Consider the following 21587-nt stretch of genomic DNA (forward strand, 5'->3'; position numbering starts at 1 on the left):
CTTGACACAGAATTGTCCAGCCCCAAATGTCAGCAGTGCTGAGGGTGAGAAAGTCTGGCCTGGACTATATACAGGAGATCCTTCCTCCAAGCCCTGCTTATTCCTTCATGGCGCTTACTGCGGTCTTGTAATTATCTGGATGGCTGACTTTAAGAAGTGTGTGTGTGTATAGACAGAGAGATGGATGGAGAGATAGATAGATAGGAAGAAATATACATATTATTGTCCATCTGCCTTACTTGGAATGTCAGTCCAAAACGGCAGGGGTCTTTTCTGTCTTGGTCACTGCTGCATGCCCAGTGCCTCGCATGATGATATATGGTAGGTGCCCAATAACTGTCTGTTTCTGAGTGAATGAATAGGAGGGGCTTTTTCCCTTCTGTATAGAATTTTGATTCTACATCTCCCATTAATACGGACCTGCCTAATAACTCAAAATAGGATTTTGCTCCACTTCAAATACAAGTGATGTTCGTCCAGTCAAATCCTGTTGTTCAGGATAACATGTGCAGTGGTGAAGGACCTTTCTGGAAGTTTTTATAACATGTATATTGAAAGTTCACCTAATCCCCAACTGCTGAAAAAAGAATGGACACAAAGAATCAGAGAGACCATAAACCGAGTATCTAATTTAGGAAATGTCACTGTTTTAATGTTGTCAGTTGTAAAGAGGTGTGTCTCGACCAGATTGTAACAAAATTACCACAGCTTATTCCAAAAGAAAATTTTAATACAAGAGAGTTTAGAAAATTAAACACATTTGTTTAAAAATTCTATCGTGTAAACCTTAACAGAGCAGGGTAGTTAAGATAATACTACGTGTTTCAGAGCGAATCCGCGGGCTTGTAGGCCTCATGTCCAGACACTAGACTCTAGATTTGTCGCCTTGTTCCCTGCGACAGACGGCTCACTGGGACCCGATCGTGGGTGACTCCGGCTGGGTCACCATGGCGCCTGTAGTCAAAAGACTCCCTCCTCCAAGAAGTGAGCATCTGATGAGCTAAGCAAAGTGTTCTACCAAATGGCGATGCCGGGGATGGTGCCACTAAGGCGGCAGAGGCAAAGACACTCTTTCCAGGGTGAATGCTAGATAACACAAAATCCACCCCCCCTCACTCCTGGCTAGGCCTGTTCTCCAGCTCATCTCTGGAGGGGCTAGCAACTCTGGGTGCAGACGTGTGATCCCCCAGTTTGTAACCTTCCACGTCCTCAGTCCCAGGTTTTGCAAGGGCGTCCCCTTGTATGGTCTCAGGTGATGGCGGAAAGAATCGTCGGAGGTGCGTGGCTTCTCCCCTTGCCGTTCATGAAGGCAGGAGGCAGACCTGACGGGATTTGAGGGCAGGCGGGGAGCCTGGGCGGGTCAGCTAGTGGTTTTCAGTGACGGTGGCAAAACATTTATGTGCCAGTAAGAAAGAAGTGAATCCCTGGACCTCGAAACACTCATGGATCCAGCCTGGCCTTCGAGTGGGGTTGCTCATCCTTGCTGTAGGCTCAACCATCTTTCAGAGAAACCAGATTTTTTTTTCCACTTCTCTTCCTAAACTGATTGATTGGGTAGATGAGGAAACCCATTTAATGCGGTTGTTAGGATTCAGAGATGAAAGTAAGGGCTCCTTGACAGACTTGAGAACTACCCGAATCAGGCCCATCCACGGCAACGGGCATGGCGGAAGGGAAGGTCAGAATCCCGCCCTGAACTGAGCAGGGGCATTTCAGTCACTGTGGGGTGAGAAGACAGCTGCTCTGCTCAGAGCACGGAGATCGGCAAGCCTCCACCCTCACTTCTATCGATCCAGTAGCCGAAGTTTTATTTTAGAAACGTAATCAAGACCACGTGTTAGGGAAACATGAAAAATGAATTTTTTGGCATGGGAATGTTAGATAAAATATACAGTGCTACAATTGTGCAAAATTAGCACAGAAGCCAATCTGAACAGCAGACATTTAATGTTAGCTTTAATGAAACAATACACAATACTGTGAAAAATGATCATTGCAAAAGGCCTTGCTTGTGGGCAGATGCCTGCGTGCCAGAAGCGCCCAGCCTGGGGGAAGGTCCAGTGTGGGTGGCAGTGTCCCGAGGGAAACACCGAGACAGGGTCAAGACAGTTAGTTATTGCCTTTGGGGTTGAAGCTTGAGCAGGGCGTGCTCCTTCTAGGACGCCTCTTAGCCGATCTGATGCTCCCAGGCAGGGTCCTTCTCTGGCAGGTCCTGGGGGATGCCCACGTGGCTTGAGGCTGAGAATCCAGCCTGTTCTTTACTGTCAGTGACACGCCCAGGCGAGGTGCCCCCTTTGGGGGAGAGCACCTCCCATGAATGGGCGCTGGTACCGAGTTGCCAGGCTGAGGGATGAAGGAAGGATGCCAGACGTGACTGGTTAGGAGAGGTCTGCCGGGGCCCGAGGTCAGGGCCTGGCCTCCAGGTGAGGGGTCCAGCTGGCGGCACCCCCTGTGAGGGTGAGCAGGTGGCGTGGGGGAGCAAGGCCTGAAACCCTGTGACCTGGTCCTCCAGTGGGCAAACTGTCTCATGAGGAAATAATAGGAGAAAAAGAGGAGGCAAGGCCACCAGCTTGCCCAGGGCCGCAGAGCCCTAGTTCAGGGTGTTTGTTAGGAGTGCTTCGGATCAACTGGGCTGGTGGGTGGGTCTTCATTCCTGTTTCCTGATTCTGAGCCCAAAACCTGGGGATTAATTCTTGGGCCTCCAGTGCCTGCTGCCTCTGGGCATTAGCTGCCGCTGTGTTATCAATCCCACGGATGTAGACAGCTTTGATTGCCTCTGTTGTTTTAAAGGCACAGCACAGCCCGGCACTACACCCAGCACTGCTGTAAAATCCAGCGGTTATCAAAGAACACATCTCAATAGGCCCCATGCTGTGTGACCAGACCTTGTCCACAAACACTGGTCCACGTCCCTCCCCCTCACCGTTCACGCCTCTTGCCAGGTCTCACAAGATGGCACTGTCTCTACAACTCAATCAGGTGATCCCTTTCGTAGCTAGGAAGCCCCTGGATGGGCCTGGTGATGGTGTTAAAGGCGACCACTGTGGGGTTTAACAGCCTCTTCCAGGAAAGCCGCCTCCTCCCCCAGGGCCTGACTGTGGAGAGATGCTGGGTTGTTTCAAGCCAGGATTCCAGACCAGCTGCAGGAGCAGGAGCTGAGAAAGCTCGCTTCTGGGTGAGGTTTACACCAGCCTCGGACCGCCCTTCCTGGGAGCTTTGGTTTTCTCTTTTAAGGAGAGATGTCTCTGCCCAGCCCTGCTTTTCCTGGGTCTCCTTTATCTGGGGGAAAAGGAGGGAGCAAACAAGATGATGGCAGAGATGGACCCGGCTGATGTTGCGTCCCATTCTGGCTGAAGCCGCCCCTGAGCAGACAGCCTGGCTTTGCAGAGGGGACCTGGAGGGGCCTCTCCCTCCCCGAACAGGTGGGGTACCAGAGGGTCAAGGCCTTCTAGAGAGACGGGCCCTTCAGCTCCTTTCAGAATGGGGGGGTGGCTTCCTCTCTCAGACGCCAACTTTGGAGGCTCCAAACAATTTTCTAATTTGATCAAGGAGAGAGAAGCAATGTCGACTGCTCCTTTCTGAAGGGCTGTCTTTCCCACTGATGGGTCCCAGGGGATATCCCACCCTCTGAATTGGATTTGGATTGATGGGGTAGATGTTGACACATCCTCAGGGGCTGGCATTTTGTGTCCCGGATCTCGGCCTGGACCTCGGTGTTTTATTCTTTCTCTAGGAGCTGGGGAGTCCGCCCCTTCTAAGTCCATCCCGCCACCCTGGAGAGCAGGGCAGGAGTATTTTGAGCAGCTGGATGGACTAATCACTGCAGAACATTCCATGTGATTCCAAAGTTAAGGCTTTGAGGAGGTGCTGTAATGTGCATGTCACATGCATGTCTGAGCTGAAATCAAAGGAATTGAAGGATCAGGGTTTCTGCAGGATCACAAAAACGGAGGTACAGATAGCAAGCAGCCTGGAGGGTCCCCGTGGGGCCCCCAGGAAAATACTTTTTACAATCCACGTTTTGGGAGAGCAGGGCAAGTTTTCCGTGAATAATTAAGCTTTAAAAAATGGGGAGGCAGAGTTTCTCCTTTTTAAATACGGGCTGCGAGTGCATTTGTATCTCCCAGCTCAGCATCTGTCTGCTGTAGCTATGGGTGCCTTTTTTTTTTGGCTCTTTTTTTTAACTCCGTGCACAGAATGTCAAAGCTGGCTCCTGGTGGGGTGGTTGGAGAAGGCGAGACCAGACTCGCACTCAGATGTGTTTCGGGTCAGGCGCCAGAAAAGGCTGGCTGGTCGGAACCCTTGGCCCTGGGGGGTGTCGGGGCAGTGGTACCATTCTGGGTCTAGTACAACCAGAGAGGAGACACCTTGGGAACAGATCCGGCTGTGCAGCCTGTCAGCTGGCATCAAACTGACTGCTGTGGAGGGACCCAAATGCGTGGGGCTGGGATCTGGGGCAGCTGGAGCTTCCGGACAGTCCCGGAGGATCTGGTCGAGGAGGGCTCTGTGTTCAAGGCAGCGCTGTGGGACTCGGGATTCCAACAAAGTGCACATGCAGCGGCTCCCTCGGCACACACGCGGGAGAGAAACCGCGCTGCCTTTCTAGGACACAGCGTCCCTCGGGTCCTCGGACCCCCACGAGCTGACATCAGGGCCCCCAGACACGCACTCCCCACTCCATCTGCAGAGAACAGCCGGCTTGTTTCGCTCACCTGGACCTGGCTCACCTGGCAGAATGTTCCCTCAGAAGTCACTCAGGCCTCCTCCGAGTCTCTGGAGGGCTGTACGTAGATGATCTCAGCTCTGCTTAACTGCTCTGATAAGTTTCCGTTTGGCTGACGGGAGGAACACGCAGCACAAACCTTCCAGGCCATTCCTTCCAGAGTTTTCCGCTATCTAGGAAACGCTCAATGATTACCCACACCGCTCACCCAGTTGTAAGCTGATGAGTGGTTAGCCTTCTACGGACCATCTTTCACACACATTTACGTCGGCTACTGTCCCCAGAAAATGCCTCTCTTTGTATCAGCAGCTGAGATTGGCTCTTGCCCGGGGTGGGAGAGAGTTCCATGATTCTGGCCAAATGGCTCTGGCCCCACGGGGCGACCTGCCGCTGCTCCTCCTCCTGTTCCACGTGCCGGGGCCCCGCTCTGAATGGGAGGAGCAGAGGCGGCGGTCTCGGGGGCACGCAGGGCCCTGCTCCCACGGACAGCGCGCTGGCCGGCAGAGGCTGTGCTGCACACCCTCGTCTTTAGGGCGTGATCATGACCTGTGCAGAGGGGACACTTGTGTCCAAGTTCACAGCCACGCTGAGCTCCTCGGAGCCCCGGGGCAAGGTCTGAAAGCCCGAGGCCCACAGAACCTTCTGGAATGCTTCCCAGAGCCGAGTCTCTAACAGCCTGAGGGCTCTCCTCTAGGCTTCCGAGGCCAGGGCCACCGACTCCTGGATAGCCCAGGCTCTCCAATACGGGTCACTGGGTGGCTGCTGATGGCTGGCCTGACCAGGTGCACATGGGCCCAGGGGGCCTCAGGTTTCCTACAGGGGCTGGTCCTTCCAGAACCAACCATAAGGAGGTAGGGAAGTTCTCCAAGAACCACAGTTCCGCATCCCTCTAATGGCTCCTTCACACGAAGGCCAACGGACTGTCTCCCCGGAGCATGGTGGCAAGAACTAGGGTGTCTACTGACCACTGGTGGGGAGAGCATGGAAAAGAACTAGCCTCCACCCAAACCCTTCACGTCCATAGGTTGTAGCAGGCAATTACATTAAACAGGGGGAAAAAAAAAAACCAGTCATTCGAATTCCCACGTGGGAAAGAGTTAAGAGGTGGTTTCTCGATGAACCTTCTGACCAACTGAGACATCAGACTTGTGCATCTCAACCAGGGGGCTCCGAGCCCGACCCAGCGCCCACCCTCCTGCCGGCCCCTGGGCTGGAGGGAGGGGAACGGCTGGCCCTCATGGCCCAGGGCAGGGCCAGGGAGAGCAGGGCCCACATGTCTGCGTCTGTCCAGCGAGGACCTGCCTTGCTCTCACATGGCCCAGTTTAATCAGGGGGTCACGGAACCGGTGGGGAAGGTGTGCTCTCTGGCGTTCACCGGGGGGACGGGGGTGTCCCTCCGAGGTGGAAGGGGCCAGCTGCCGTGGCCGGGGTGGAGGCAGCTGGCGCAGCACGTAGGGCCCGAGTCTGGGTGGCCGTCGAGGTCAGAGGTCGCCACTCTGGGGCTCCACGTTGCGCGTCTCCCTGGGGTGACCGCGGGACAGCTTGGGGAAGCGGGAAGCCACTTTGGGCCGGCTGTTCTTGGTCAGCGGTTCTCCGGGAGGGGTGACGTCACTGTAAGACAGAGCAGGGAGAATCGGGTTAAGTCAGGGTTCCAAGTGCAAATAGCTACAGGCAGGGCGGCAGGGGGCGGGGTGGACAGCGGGAGTGGCCTCCGGGGCATGGCTGCTGCCTGGCTGGGTGGCAAGAGCGGCGTGGAGAAATGGGGAGGGGCGTCCACGTTGTCGTGTGAACTTCCTGTCCGTCAGCAGCACCCAGCACAGCATTGGGGCCGCAGCTCTGGACCCGCTTTTAAGTCAACGAAAGATGGTTCTGGCCCCGGCTGTCTTCTCACCATCTTCATTGATCTTCCAGCAAAGGCACATTTCAAAGTCAAAGAAAGAAAATGCTTGGGAGAACACTGCATTTAAAAAGTCATAAAAGATGCACAAACACAGGAGAGGGAATTATGTCCGCCAACGTCCAATTGTAAGGGTGTTTACGACAGCAGTATGTAAAAGAGCCAGAAATACGGAACAACTTATGAGTCCAATGCAAGGATCACTGATACTGGATATACTGGTGAAAAAACACCTATAACCACGAGACAGCAGCAGCCGGTACGCACAGGGGCACGGGAGTGCGTTTATGAGCCAGTAAGGGCGTATGATTCCAACACAGGTTAAAGCACAGTAGGGAGGCTGTAACCCCGCCGTGTACAGAAAACACCTGAAGGATACATTTGTTTACTCTGTGAATCTTGGCGCACGCATGTGGGCCAAGCACCGTGCAAGGCACTGGGGATAAACGGTGAACAAAACGGATTCTCCCAGGACCCGTGGAGCTCACAGTCCGAAGGAGAGTTAAAAACATCACACGTTCAAAGACTTAGGTTACAAATGCCACCAGAGCCTCCCCGAGCAGGGAGCCTGGGGCACGGCAGGAAGTGCCCGAGAGCGGGCGTAGGGGGCCAGCCTGGGTGAAGCTTGGGGCCAGGAGGCTCTGGGCACCGGGGCACTCGGGGAGGCAGGGAGGGAGCAGCCGGAGGGTGAAGGGCATCTGCCGGAGGGCTCTCGGCGGCGGGGGCCCCGTGATCTGGTTGCACTGGGAAGTGCCCAATGCCAAGGCCGCTGCTCCAGGCACGCGCAGAAGCCTGGGCTGGGGCTGTGAATGCAGAGGTGGTGAACTCTGTCTTATTTCCCACGGCTGCTGTAACACATTACCACACACTTGGTGGCTTAAAACAACACGCTGTGCTGTCTTACAGTTCCAGAGGCCAGAAGTCCCAAATGGGCCTTATGAGGCTACATCCAAGGTGTACCTCTTGGAAGCTCCAAGGGAGAATCCTTCCTGGCCCTTCCCAGCCCCTGCAGGCCTCCTGCTTGCCTCAGCTCGTGGCCCCCGCCTCCATCTTCAAAGCCAACACTGCAGCATCTTCAACTCTCTTTCCCTCTGACCCTCCTGCCTCCTCCTTATAAAGACCCTTGTGATCACATTGGACCCACCTGGACATCTCCCCTCTGCCCCAATCCTTAAATCTACTGAGTCCCCTTTGCCATGTAAGGGGACACATTTATAGGTTCCAGGGGTTAGGGTACAGAATTAGTGGGGGGGGGTTGTCATTCTGTCTACCACAGACTGAAATTTGAATAGAAAGTAGAATCAACACGACTTGGTAATGGAATAATAACTGCCTCTAAATGGTGAGATCACAGCTGACAGAAAATATAAAAGAAAAATAAGAGAAAACGTTGATAATAAATATCTCACTGATACAAAATGCTTTTTAAAAACAAAGATTAAAGGTTGTTCGCACATCCTGACTGTCTCTGTGGCATCAGACTCCATGCCAAGGGCTTTCCGGACACGAGTCCTAGAGGACTCTGCAAGGGAAGACAGAGCCCAGCTAGAGCTGAGCCCCGAGGTTCAGGGAGGACACAGCCACCAGCGAGTAAGTAGCAGATCCAGAATCACCAGCAGCTGTCTCCAGAACCAGTCCAGATAAGCAAAGGAATGGATCATATCCAAAGAGAAATGGTCCCCGCAGGGGTCCCTGAAATGGCCACTTGCTTCCTGCATCTCAGGAGTGGTTCGGTTTACACGAGCTGATTTTTCACGCCTTTTCAGGGACCCAGACACTATGCTCAGTGAGATGTCCCTCATTTCCCATTTGGGACGACATCTCAGTAAGATAATAAAATGAAAAATCCTTCTAATTACCACCTTCTCCCATGGGAGCCAGGGTGTGCTTATCTTCTGTGCATGGAGGGAAGAGAAGCATCTGACCTTGAACAAAGCTGGAGCTGCTCCGAATCCTCTGGGTACCTCCTTCGGAATGGCACTGGCCACGGGCCCAAAGCTGCCACGGCCCTCTCTTCTTCCCAAACACTCACATTACCATAAGCCTCTTTATCCCTGAATGCCGCTTAGAGGTATGGGCAGAAGATGCTGGAAGGAATCTTTGCCCCCCTGTGAAGGGCTGATGATTACGAGTGTGCAGGTGGGCTCAGGTGTAAAGGTCATTGTAAACCACTGGCCTCCCCAACCTCCTCCCCTCACACTGTCCGGGGTCAGGGGTCCAGCCAGTTGCCCCTGTGCCCGTGGCTGCTGTCATCACTGGGCATGATGTGCGAGGCCAGGAGGACCTCTGCCCACAGTGACCAGAGCCCGTGGTCCCCAGAGCTGGCTCCTGGGAGAGCCCGGGAGAGGCGGGAGCCTGGCTGGTGCGAGGGGACAGTGACGAGACAGCGGGGCCAGGACTCTGGCATTTCATTTAGTTTCACCAAAGGCACCTGTGTGGGGAGTAGCGCAGCGGGTGAGGGCGGGGCCTCGGAGCCAGGACACCCTCGGGTCCCCCGCCAAGGGGCTCTGCTCGCTGCCCTCGAGCCTCGTGCCCTGGGCTGCCCGCCACACGGGGATGATGATCGCTCGGCCCTCACAGCGCCGTGGCAACGGCAGGAGGGTTCACCCCACGTGGAGCCACTAACGAGCTGCGTTTCCTTAGGCAAGTGTCTTGTTGGCTTGGAGCCAAGGCTTCTAGGGTAGAATAAATATTTATCCAAAAGAATAGAAATCAGGATCCGGAAGAACTCTCTCTGCACCCCCATGTTCACCGCAGCACTATTCACAACAGGGAAGATGTGCAAATAACCTAATCTCCGTGAATGGATAAAAAATGTGGTCCATCCATACAATGGACTATTCAAGCCTTTAAAAAAAAGAGGAAATTCTGACATATGTGAAAACACGGATGAATGCTGAGGACACTATGCTAGGTGAAATAAGCCAGTCACAAGGACAGCTACTGTATGATTCCACTTACATGAGGCATCTGAAATAGTCAAACTTGGAGAACCAAAGCCTGGAATGGTGGTTAGTAGAGGCAGGGGGAGGGGCAAGTAGGGAGTTAACTAACTGACAGGCATAATGTTGCAGTTGAATAAGATGAATGAGTTCTAAACTCAAAATGGATTAGGGACCTAAATGTAAGACTGGATACTATAAAACTCCTAGAGGAAAACATAGGCAGAACAGTCTTTGACATAAATCGCAGCAATATCTTTTGGGATCCACCTCCTAGAATAATCAAAATAAAAACAAACAACTGGGACCTAATTAAACTTAAAAGCTTTTGCACAGCAAAGGAAACCATAAACAAAACGAAAAGACAACCCACAGAATGGGAGAAAATATCTGCAAATGAAGCAACCAACAAAGGATTAATCTCCAAAATTTACAAACAGCTAGCTCATACAGCTCTGTCAAAAAACAAAAACAAAAACCCAATCAAAAAAAGGGCAGAAGACCTAAACAGACATTTCTCCAAAGAAGATATACAGATGGTCAAAAAGCACATGAAAAGATGCTCAACAACGCTAATTATTAGAGAAATTCAATTCAAAACTACAATGAGGTATCACCTCACACTGGTCAGAATGGCCATCACCAAAAAGCCTACAAACGATAAATGCTGGAGACCCTCCTACACTGTTGGTGGGAATGTAAACTGGTACAACCACAATGGAGGACAGTATGGATGTTCCTTAAAAAACTAAAAATAGAACTACAATATGATCTAGCAATCCCACTCCTGGGCATATATCCAGAGAAAACCGTAATTCAAAAAGATACATGCACTCCAGTGTTCACTGCAGCACTATTTACAATAGCCAAGACATGGAAGCAACCTAAATGTCCATCGACAGAGGAATGTTTAAAGAAAATGTGGTATATACAATGGAATATTAGCCATAAAAAAGAACGAAATAATGCCATTTGCAGCAACATGGATGGACCTAGAGATTATCATACTAAGTGAAGTAAGACAGAGAAAGACAAATATCATATGATACCACTTATATGTGGAATCTAAAAAAAATGATACAAATGAACTTATTTTCAACAGAAACAGACTCACAGACTTGGAAAACAAACTTTGGTTACCAAAGGGGAGATGTTGGGGGGAGGGATAAATTAGCAGGTTGCGATTAGCAGATACACACTACTATTGGGTTGGCCAAAAGGTTCCTTCGGTCTCTTCCGTAAGATGGCTCTAGTAGCACTTAGTTGTCTTTAAATTCATTCAAAACAATTTTGTTAGATTGTATGTGACAGCTGTCATATCAGCGTGCACTTAAAAATTAAGACTTATCAAAATTGGTGAATTTTTGTGTAGCCATTTTAATATTGAAGGTGGAAGAAAACAACATTTTCAGCATATTATGCTTTATTATCTCAAGAAAGGTTAAAACGCAACTGAAATGCAAAAAAAAGATTTGTGCAGTGTATGGAGAAGGTGCTGTGACTGATCAAACATGTCAAAAGTGGGTTGCGAAGTTTTGTGCTGGAGATTTCTCGCTGGACGATGCTCCAGGGTCGGGTAGACCAGTTGAAGTTGACAGCGATCAAATCGAGACACTAACTGAGAACAGTCAACGTTATACCACGCAAGATACAGCGAACATACTCAAAATATCCAAATCAAGCGCTGAAAATCACTTGCACCAGCTTGGTTATGTTAATCGCTTTGATGTTTGGGTTCCACGTAAGTTCAGTGAAAAAAAACCTTCTTGACCGTATTTTGACAAGCAATTCTCTACTGAAACGTAAAGAAGACGTTACATTTTTAAAACAAATTGTGACGGGCTATGAAAAGTGGATACTGTGCAATAATGTGGAACGGAAGAGATCGTGGGGCAAGCGAAATGAACCACCACCAACCACACCAAAGGCTGGTCTTCATCCAAAGAAGGTGATGCTATGTATATGGTAGGATTAGAAGGGAGTCCCCTATTGTGAGCTCCTTCCAGAAAACCAAACGACTAATTCCAACAAGTACTGCTCCCAATTAGACCAACTGAAACCAGCACTCAACGAAAAGCATCCAGAATTAGTCAACAGAAAACGCATTATCTTCCATCAGGATAACGCAAGACCGCATGTTTCTTTGATGACCAGGCAAAAACTGTTACAGCTTGGCTGGGAAGTTCTGATTCATCCGCCGTATTCACCAGACATTGCACCGTTGAATTTCCATTTATTTCCATCTTCACAAAATTCTCTTAATGGAAAAAATTTCAATTTCCTGGAAGACTGTAAAAGGCACCTGGAACAGTTCTTTTCTCAAAAAGATAAAAAGTTTTGGGAAGGCGGAATTATGAAGTCGCCTGAAAAACGGCAGATAGTAGTAGAACAAAAGGGTGAATACGTTGCTCAATAAAGTTCTTGGTGAAAGTGAAAACTGTCTTCTTTTTACTAAAAAACCCAAGGTACTTTTTGGCCAACCCAATATATATAAAATAATCAACAAGGATGTACTGTATAGCACAGGGAACTATCCTCAATATTTTGTAATAAGGGAAAAGAATCTGAAAAAGAATTTTTTCATATGTATGAAAAAATATATATGTATATATATAACTGAATCACTTTGTTGTACACCTGAAACTAACACAACATTGTAAATAAACTATACTCCAATATAAAATTTAAATTAAAAAAAAAAGAGGAATAAGCTCTAGAGACCTGCTGTACAACACTGTACCTACAGTCAACAGTCCTGTATTGTACACTTAAAATTTGTGAAGGGGGAAGGTTTCAGGTTAAATGCTCTTGCCACAAAAACAACAACAAAAAATAAGTCTAGTATTGGCAATTTCACATGGTTTAACAGTAGTATCTGAAGGCATGGGATTGTTGGTAAGTATAAACTGGGAGGTGACGGGTCCGGGGTGGATGGAGAAAAGGGTGGGGCCTGCTCTGAATGGGAAAGAGACCTGGGATTCTCCCCGGGTCCCTTCCCTCTAGTAGAGAGCCAGGGCCAAGGCCACATGCATCCCAGGACTGAGGTCCATCAGCAGAGCCCAGGACTGTGCACATGCAGCTCCAGGGAAGCAGGAAGGTCTCACGGTTGCAAGGACAGCTTTAAATAAGGACCATTGATTTTTTTTACACCAAAGCTCACTGCAGCCGCCACCTTGCATGCCATCACATTTCTGTGTCCTCAGGCTGAAATTCTCATTGCTCACGCCTTTGTTGGCCTTGTGCACTAGTGAGATTTAAAGAATAGTGCCGTTTCTTACCCAGCCCCATCGACAGAAATCAGGCCACCGAGAAGCTCTTCTTTCCTCTGGCCTGTGTTTTTATAATAAAGCAGGCTGGTGGCTCTGGATCTGGGCAGGAGCAGAACCACTGAGCAAGGTAAAATTACGTTCCTGATCCACCCGATTCTGTTTTAATGCGGGAGGTATGTCTACCCCAGTTTTGCAGACAAGAAGAGGGAAGTGTGGAGAGCAAGAAAGGCCCCACTTCCACCATAAAAATAGACTTCCAAAGGAAGTGTGGAGTAATAGAAGCTCCATATTCAAAGTCAGAAAACCTGTGTGCCTTCAGTTAGACACCTTAGGACCTTTGAGGAAGATCTATAACCTCCCCAAGACTCAGTTTTCTGATCTGTGAAATGGGCATAATATTGGTCCTTTCTAATGCTCATGTATCATCCAACACATATTTATTGAGTCTGTTACAAATAGGAATAGAGTTGGCTCTTTCAAGGCCCCTAGATCACTGAAATAAAAGAGGCACAGGCAAAGTCTGGTCAGCAAAATCTTAAGAACTTTGATGGCTGAGGCATCAATATATGAAGGGAAGTGGATAGAGGCTTTTACAAAGATTTTAAAAACTACAGAAATGTACCTCAAAACCTCCCGTTCCTTTCCCCAGCACAACTCAAGTCTTCCATCTGTCTGACCTGAGGGCAGGAGGCTGGAAGGCAGAGGAAGGAACCTTCTCTGAAGAGACCATACTAGGCTTTCTGGAACAGGTGCCCTAAAAATCTATACAGATGGAAGAGAGATGGGCGTTTGGCAGGGATGTTTGGAGCCCCCTCCTCCTGTCAGGTCTTCCGTTCCTCAGACACATTCAGCAACACTGTCTCCCCACTGCTGGCCACCATCAAGGTGCCAAGGGAGTCCGTGTCTGTGGAGGTGGCCCCTGCCAGGAGCCCCAGGGGGGACAGTTCCTTTTAATAAGCCTCTGGGGCACACTGCCATGGCCTCTCCGTCCCCGGCACACAGGTGAAATTGATCCGCTGGTCTCAACCCCTCCTCAGTGAAAATGACCATGGGGAGAGATTTGCTGTTCATTTCACTTATAAAGTGGCTTTCAAGGGCCGGTCAATATTCCATTTGCTGGGAGCTGCCTTCTGCAGCTGGGAGGGTGGCTTTGCAGGGGCCACGCCTGCTGCTGGGCTGGACCCTGGAACACAGCTGGGACTGAGCGGCCTTCTGTAGAAGGTGTGGCCGCTGTCCTCCTGTGCCCGGGTCCCTGACGGAGCCCGTGCTTGCAGGAGTTGGGAGAACTGCCTCCGGGATGTGCACACCCTGCGTCTCGCGCCCTCCGGTCTGTGGGAGGGGAGGGGAGGCCTTGCCCCCCATCAGTCAAGGTGCGCCAGGCTAGTCGGCCTTTGACTTGGCTCGCAGGCACGCCTTCAGGCTCAGGACCACACGATGGGGACCACCTCTACCCACGCACTCCGCTAACACCCACGAAGTTTTCTCTCCGTGAGCTGCGCCCGTGGATTTGAGGGAGGAGGCCCCCGTGGCACTTCCTCTCTGTTTCCTGTCCCTCGGTTTGACCTGGGTCTAAAGAGTGTCACCGTCTGGATGTGACCCAGAAATGGCCCTGGCAGTACCAAGGGTTCCCTGAAGGCAGAGCTTGGTCTGGTTCTTCTTTGGGTCCTCACAGTTCCCGACCCCAGAAAGCACTGGGTGATTTAACTCTTTTGGATGGATTAAAGAGGACCACTGCTTGTCAGGTCTTGGGCTAAAACTTACACCGATTCTCATGTAATCTGCACGCCAGCCTTGCGAAGGAGGCGTGTTTCACAGCTGGGGCCATCAAAGCGCAGAAGCCACTTGTCCGGGGTCCCCTGAGCAAGTGAGAAGCAGAGGCTGGTCTTGAACATGCAGTCTGGCCCCAGAGCGCACAAATAGATGACCCAGGAGACCACGCAGTCAGGCTGGGGCCGCTGGTACGCGTCTGAGAGGCTGCGCCTTCAGCACAGACCGTCTGACCTTTGGAAACAATTGGAACTGCGGAGGGCGTGTCTGTCACCAGGTGCCCACAAACCCCATTTCAGTAAATCCCGTACTATGTTCTCAAGATCTTTCGCACGTGCTTTCAATAGTGCTCTGACGTAACTGCTGCTCTCTGCTGACAGATTTTTAATATTTTAGCTTTAAATTTTTCTAGTCCAAGCTCTGGCCTGGTAGTTGAATACGCACGCACAAGTTAAATGACGGTACAAAGGGAAGCGGGAGGATGTAGAGAGCCCTCGCATCATTAACAAACGTAAAGAGTAGTGACACCGGGTCACTGTAGGGGAGGAAATGGAACCAATACGTGCAGGTGTGAAGAAGGGGACAGAAATAGCCTGTAATCCTGCCCTCCGTGGACGACCACTGTTTGTTAGTGCAGGAGTGTAGATTTTTCAGGTCATTTTCTATGTGCATTTCTTATGGAGGATCTTTCAATATGAAAATGGTTACTTCCTAAATAAACCTGCTTTGAAATCTGATGGTCTTTTAAATCAAGGCATTCTGTTCATGGAATGCCGCAGATGTTGGTGATGTGGCCTGGGAAACAGTGGTGACAGTGACGATGTGTCATTACAGGTCCGTTCACTGCGGGCTTGCTGTGTGGCAGGTGCAGGGCTCACCACCGTTATTTTATGCAGTTCTCTCTCCCACCAACCCTGGGAGGTAGGGACTCTGTTTTACACATGAAAACTCAAGAAGCTACCGTCTAGCGTGGCTTCCTGAGCTGCAGGGACTTGTGTGATGTCACACGTGTCCTATGTGATACAGCAGGACACACACCCAGGCCCATCTTCTCAGCCTCTCGGCTGAGTGGCAGATGACAGGGCAGTATTGACAGGAAAAAAGAGAAGGCCTACACGGCTCTGGGAAGATGCTGCAATTTGTGAACTGTCTCACCTTGAGCGAGCCTTTTCATGCTCCTCCCCCCAGTATCACTGCATCTCTATCATCATCTATTGTAAGAAGTTTCTTAGCCCGGTTCTAGGCAAAGTCTCTTAATCTATGATTGCCATCTGACAAATGGGGCTATAGGATTAAACAAGACAACACGGGGCGTGCTCTCTGTCAACGAGGGCTCTAGTTGCTGGAGGAGCTGGCAGGGCCTGAATCGTGGACAGAGGATCGTGGTGGGAGGGGCTGCATTTGAAGGTACAGCTTCTAAAGATCTACCGACGGGGCTGGGAGCCATAGGACAGAGGTGAGCCCCAGAGACAGGGAGCCTCGTTGTGGGGCTGGTGTAGCCCCCCTGGGAGAAAGATCCTGAGGACAGACCCGAGACAGGGCAGTGGCAGTGCAGCAGGGGTGGGGATGGTGATCCAAAGGTGCTGAAGAGAGAGCATCCCTAGGGCTCCGTGACCCATCAGACGGGGGAAGTGAGAGCGGGTTTCATCTGTGCTTGCAAACTGGACTACAGGGAGTGCCGAGCTTGGCGGGGAAGGTACAGAAAGTGACAGGTGGATGGGGGCATGTGTATCTCTGGGATAAATCATGCTATTAAAAAAAGTAAAGATACATTTGTCCCTTTTTGCCAGGAAGATCACACAAGTCCATACCAACACTGTACTGCCTACCTGTACTGCGCCCAGACACATCAGCTTTCATTACTTCAAGGCTACAAACCACGATAGATGAGATTCTGATCGTTACAAATGGCCGTGATGCTAACGGGGCCGCACCGGGTGCCTGGCCGGGAGCCTCTTCAGTTACAGCTCCTTGTTACCCAGAGTGCGGCTTCCGGGGCTCCTGATCTGACTCGGCTGACATTTCAGAAGGTCTGTGCATCACGTCCTAGGTTGGGGACCAGTACCTGAAAGGCTCTTCCGAAAAGGGGCTGGATCATTCTCCTGCTTGCCCCCCCTAGTACCTCCTCTGCCAGACCCTCATCTACACCCCCTCTCTGAATCCTGCCACTGACCCCTTCTCAATCCCCTTCTCACAGGTCAGCCCTCATCACATCTCCATGGTAATCACGGCCCACCCCCTCGTGGTGCTCTCCCCGATCATAAAGCCTGGCCAAACCCTACCCTGGTTAAGCCGAGCAGCAGACCAGGGAGGAAAAAGCCCAAGATGGGGCCAGCTGGCTGGCTGCGTTTTCGGTTCACGGCTAACCCTACAGGCCCCAACGATCCTGCCCCAGTTCCCCACCTGGCCCCTCCCTCTCTCGCTGAAGTGACTATTGTATTCCTTCCCTCTTCTCAGACCATCTCCATCCTGGACGCTCTGCCTGGCAGGTCACCCAGAAAGCAGCCGGGGGGCTCCTCTCCTCTCCTCTCCGTGACACAGGATCACGTATCCCTGCTCCTACTTGAGGCCAACCCCTCCATGGGGCCCAGGGGCAGTTCCCTCGGGACTTTCTCAAGGACATGGCCCTGCCCTGTCCTGCCCCCTCCTGCACCATCCCTTCAAATGTCACCATGTCCCGGTATCTCTCAGCTTAAAGCCCTCCTTGGCCTCGAGCCCCTCTGGCTACCTCCACGCTGTCAAAGCCAGCGGTCGCCCTGCCCCCCTGGCAGCAGCTCCATCCCCTTCTGACACGCCCCCGGCGCTGCTGCCTGGCCACTGAGCTGTGGAGGCTCCCAAGGCCTCGGTTCTCTCCTCATCTCTGTCTACAGCGCCTAGCTGGGGTCTCATCCGGACCCACGGCATCGCATACGTCTAAATGCCAAGGATTCCCATATTTACGCTTCAGCCCCGACTGCCCTCAAGCTCCAGAGTCACTGGACCCCGTGGACATTTTGGCATTTCCCCTTGGATGTTTGACAGGCAGCCCTATCTTGAATGTGGCCAAAATGGGAATTCTAATGTCCCCGTCCAACTTTTGTTCCTTCTCTGGTCTTCACTTTCGTAACTGGTGCAATTCCCTACCCCACTGCTCAAACCAGGACCGAACACATCCCCCTGGTGTCTCCCTTTCCCTTACATCCCACACCTAATCCATCCATGTGCCCTTTCGGCTCTACCTGTAGACACATGCTCGATACTCCACTTCTCTCCACTCCGCTGTGACCGCCCTAGGTCCGGCCACCATCACCTCTTGCCTGGACTCTCACGACAGATTCCCATGTGTTCTCCCTGCTTCCACTTGATTCCTGTGCAACTCGTCAAAGTTATCCCGTTATTTCCCCACCTCCATGGCTTCCCTCTGCATTCAGTCAAATCCTTACCAGGGCTACACCTCACCCTCACCTCCTCCAGCTGCACTGAGACCGCCTGGATTGCTCGGAAGTCCTCCTTCAAGTCTCACTCAAGTCACTGCCAGTCGTGCGCCACTGCATCACTGTTTTGGTTTCTTTACAGTACCTGTCACTCTCTGAAGTGTCATCTTTACCAACCTAAGCCCAGTGCCTAGAATTGGGCCTGGTCCACTTAACCTTTTGGGTGAGGTCAAAGTGGCCTGCAAACGCCAAGCTCATCCCCACCAGACCTTGTCCTCACCCAGCTCAGAGGGGGAGGCCTCAGAATCGGAAAGCCCCAGGCTGATACCTGACTCTAGAATGTACCAGCATGTGACTGTGAGAAAGCCATTTAACGCCTCTGTGATTCAATCCGAAAAAACAAGAGTAATAATCCATATTCACTTCTCTCATAGAAAGTGGAGGTAATATTACTTTCATGACATTGGTAATAAGAAAAATAACTGCCTCCAAAGCATCACCCAGGCTTGTCCCATCAGGCAAAAGCTATAGTGGTTATAACAGTAGGGGTGCAAAGAGAACATTAAAGTGGCATAAAATTCGGCGTGGAGGGAACAGACCTAATACCATCTGCAGAAATACGTAAAGGAAAAGACTGAGAAACGTGACTCCCTTACATGACAGACAGACTGTGAGGAGTGGGGAATGAAATGTCCAGCGTGTGTGCAGGGCTCCTACAAACCAATGAGAAAGAGGCTACAGCCCAACAGCACACAGGGGAAGGGATACAGTGAGCCCTTGACAGAAGAAAAAGAAACAGGTTTTAGGTTTTTCAGTAATTCTGCTATTTGTTCAAGCCACACTACGTGCCACGTAGCAGACAGAGCCCCTGCTCTTGGGGAGGTGGCCTCGTGACCCCAGGCACCGTCTTCTCTCGCCCGAATCCCCCTACCTGCCCTCCCGTGTCCAGCCTGCTGCTACTCTCCTCCAGCGCTGAGCAATCCAGCTAACAAAACAAGCCCGTCGTGGCACTTTGGCTCCAAAATCTCCAGTCGTTCACCTACCGCCGAGTAAAATGCTTACATGCTCTTCCAGGCCATCCCCGACTGGGCGGTCCCCTTCCTCACTCCATTCCCTGCCTCGGGCTCTGCAGCGGGGTCTGGGCGCACGCCTGTCCCGGGGCCTTAGCAGTTACCGTCTCTTCACCCCAAAGCCAGCGGGGATTTCCTGCCGGGTTCTCGCCCTCCTCCTCCAGGTCTTTCCTCTTCTGGGACGTGCTCAGTGCTGCCTTCCTTGCCACCGCCCACCTCCCACCTCTCCCCCGCTACTCTGCACTGTCATTTGGCGTGTTACGTTGATGTGGGTCTGGTTCATGGCTGTAACCCAGCGTGTAGAGACAATGACACAGTAGTACTCAAGGACGATTTGTGGAATGAATGAGTCCTAGAGAAGGACCCAACACACCCAGAGAGAGTCCCCCTCATTAGTCATCAGGAGAATGCAAACCGGCCAAAGGGGAGAGAGCCGTTACCAAGCTTTGCTGGGGATGCTGAGAAGTGTCATGCAGTTGCAAACGTACAAACCGGTGAAAGCTTTTAGGAAAGCTGAGGGAGCTGTGTGTGCATGCGTGTGCGTGTTTACACACACAAATATACACGTGCAAACCCTCTGACTAAGCAACACTACTTCTAGGCGTCCTCCTATGGAGACACTTGCGTGTGCAAGGGTGTTCAAGACAGCGTGGTTTCTAACGAGGAAGCGTGGAAATAACCTGCCTGCCCGGAGGCAGGAGACGCAGTAGATGCACGACGGCACGTGGGTAAACAGCAACGCTGCCATCACAGAGGACGCAACACACCAACGTGCACGGACAAGAAAACATTTAATAAAAACACAATAGGGGACTTCCCTGGTGGTGCAGTGGTTAAGAATCCACCTGCCAATGCAGGGGGCACGGGTTCAAACCCTGATCTGGGAAGATCCCACATGCCACGAAGCAACTAAGCCCATGCGCCACGACTACTGAGCCTGCGCTCTGGAGCCCGCGAGCCACAACTACAGAGCCCACACGCCACAACTACTGAAGCCTGCACACTGCAACAAAGAGTAGCCCCCGCTCGCTGCAGCTAGAGAAAGCCTGCGCGCAGCAACGAAGACCCAACGCGGCCAAAAAAAACAGTAAGTTAGTAAATAAATAACACAATAAAAACCAAAACATTGCATGGAAGAGCCCCTGAGCTGCTGCCTGGAGATCCCCAGCTTCACTGGGTTCCGTTTTTCTGTACGGGGATGGCGAGCACGGGCAGCTGCGCCAGGCTGAAGCCATCCAGAGCCTGAGTGGGCCTGGGGTGGCCTCAACTAGCAGGAGTGTCTCTGTGTCTGAGCTGTTTTTCAGTGATCAGATCTGCTTGTAACCAGTTCAATATACCACCGTCCCCAGCAAGCTCTGGGAATACTGTGTCTTCTCTGCTTCCCTTGTTGCTGAGTTTCCAGCCGTGTTGTGTTTCCATCCGTGTTTGCCCCACTCTCTCGATTTTGCCTTTCTGCACAGCCTGGGTACCTCCAGGCAACAGTGATCTCGAAGAGTCTCCCTCCATTTTCCCCGAGTCCCCATCCTCTAGCATTGCCCTTAGAAAGAAGTGAAGCTGGGCATTGACTAAGGAGTCAAAGAACCCCAGAGCCAGATGTCCGCGACCGCCCCAGCTTGCACCCCAAGGCGCAGCCCACACAATGGGGCAGTTCTGATGAGAGTCGGCTAATGGCATCAGAATGATCACCTCTAACTAGGCTTTTTTTTTTTTTTGGCTGCGCTGGGTCTTCGTTGCTGCGCACGGGCTTTCTCTAGTTGCGGCGAGCGGGGGCTACTCTTCATTGTGGTGCGCAGGCTTCTCATTGCGGTGGCTTCTCTTGCTGCGGAGCATGGGCTCTAGGCCTATGGGCTTAGTTGCCCCTCGGCATGCGGGATCTTCCTGGACCAGGGCTCGAACCCGTGTCCCCTGCGTTGGCAGGCGGATTCTTTACCACTGGACCACTAGGGAAGTCCCTTAGATAACTTATTAAGACAGAAGGCTGATCACAGCACACTCCCCTGATGATAGCCCTTCAGAGGCTGCCTGCTGCGCTCTGAATAAACCCCACGCTGCTTACAGCCTGCTGCCAAGGCCACGCTCCCCCCGCCAGGGCTGCACAGCACTGGACAGGGCCTCTGTGTTATCCGGAAGTGTGCCAGGCCATCCGCTGTGCGGGCCAGGGCTGAGAGCCGCAAATGTAAAGACCAGCTAAAAAGAGAATGATCCCCTTTATCTCTGAGGTCAAAGGTGGGTTTCTGGTGGGTTGGCAAACTGGTGGAACATTTGATAGTATCAGAACTCTCTGGAGAAACAATTTGAACCATCCTTGGAGGAGGGCAGGTCTGAGCACGGTGCATGGACCTTTGCCGGTGGGAGCGGCTCATGGACAGTACCGAGGGCTTTCCAGTATTTTCCCAGCAGCTGTGGGCCCTGGTTTCATCACTCCACACCGATTCAGGCCTCATCACTGGAAGATGAAGATGCTCTGCTCCTTGTACCCAGATGCACCCGCTTAGGGGCACAGATC

General features: G+C 51.6%; 1 protein-coding gene across 10 annotated transcripts in view; it reads right to left on the reverse strand.

Annotated features, from left to right (window-relative positions):
* Positions 1–631: 631 nt before the first annotated feature.
* Positions 632–21587, reverse strand: part of SNX29 (sorting nexin 29) — a 559610-nt gene continuing 538654 nt past the window's right edge. For 7 of the 10 annotated variants that reach the window (XM_057528881.1, XM_057528882.1, XM_057528880.1 and 4 more), the window contains one exon: positions 632–6334. In XM_057528881.1, coding sequence (XP_057384864.1) covers positions 6205–6334 — 130 coding nt within the window. In that variant the 3' untranslated portion in view covers positions 632–6204. The remainder of the gene's footprint in view (positions 6335–21587) is intronic. The other 3 variants (XR_003623948.2, XR_003623947.2, XR_009005356.1) reach the window with 3 other exon arrangements.

This window comes from Balaenoptera acutorostrata, chromosome 15 (assembly GCF_949987535.1).
Source record: "Balaenoptera acutorostrata chromosome 15, mBalAcu1.1, whole genome shotgun sequence".
Taxonomy (NCBI): Eukaryota; Metazoa; Chordata; class Mammalia; order Artiodactyla; family Balaenopteridae; genus Balaenoptera; species Balaenoptera acutorostrata.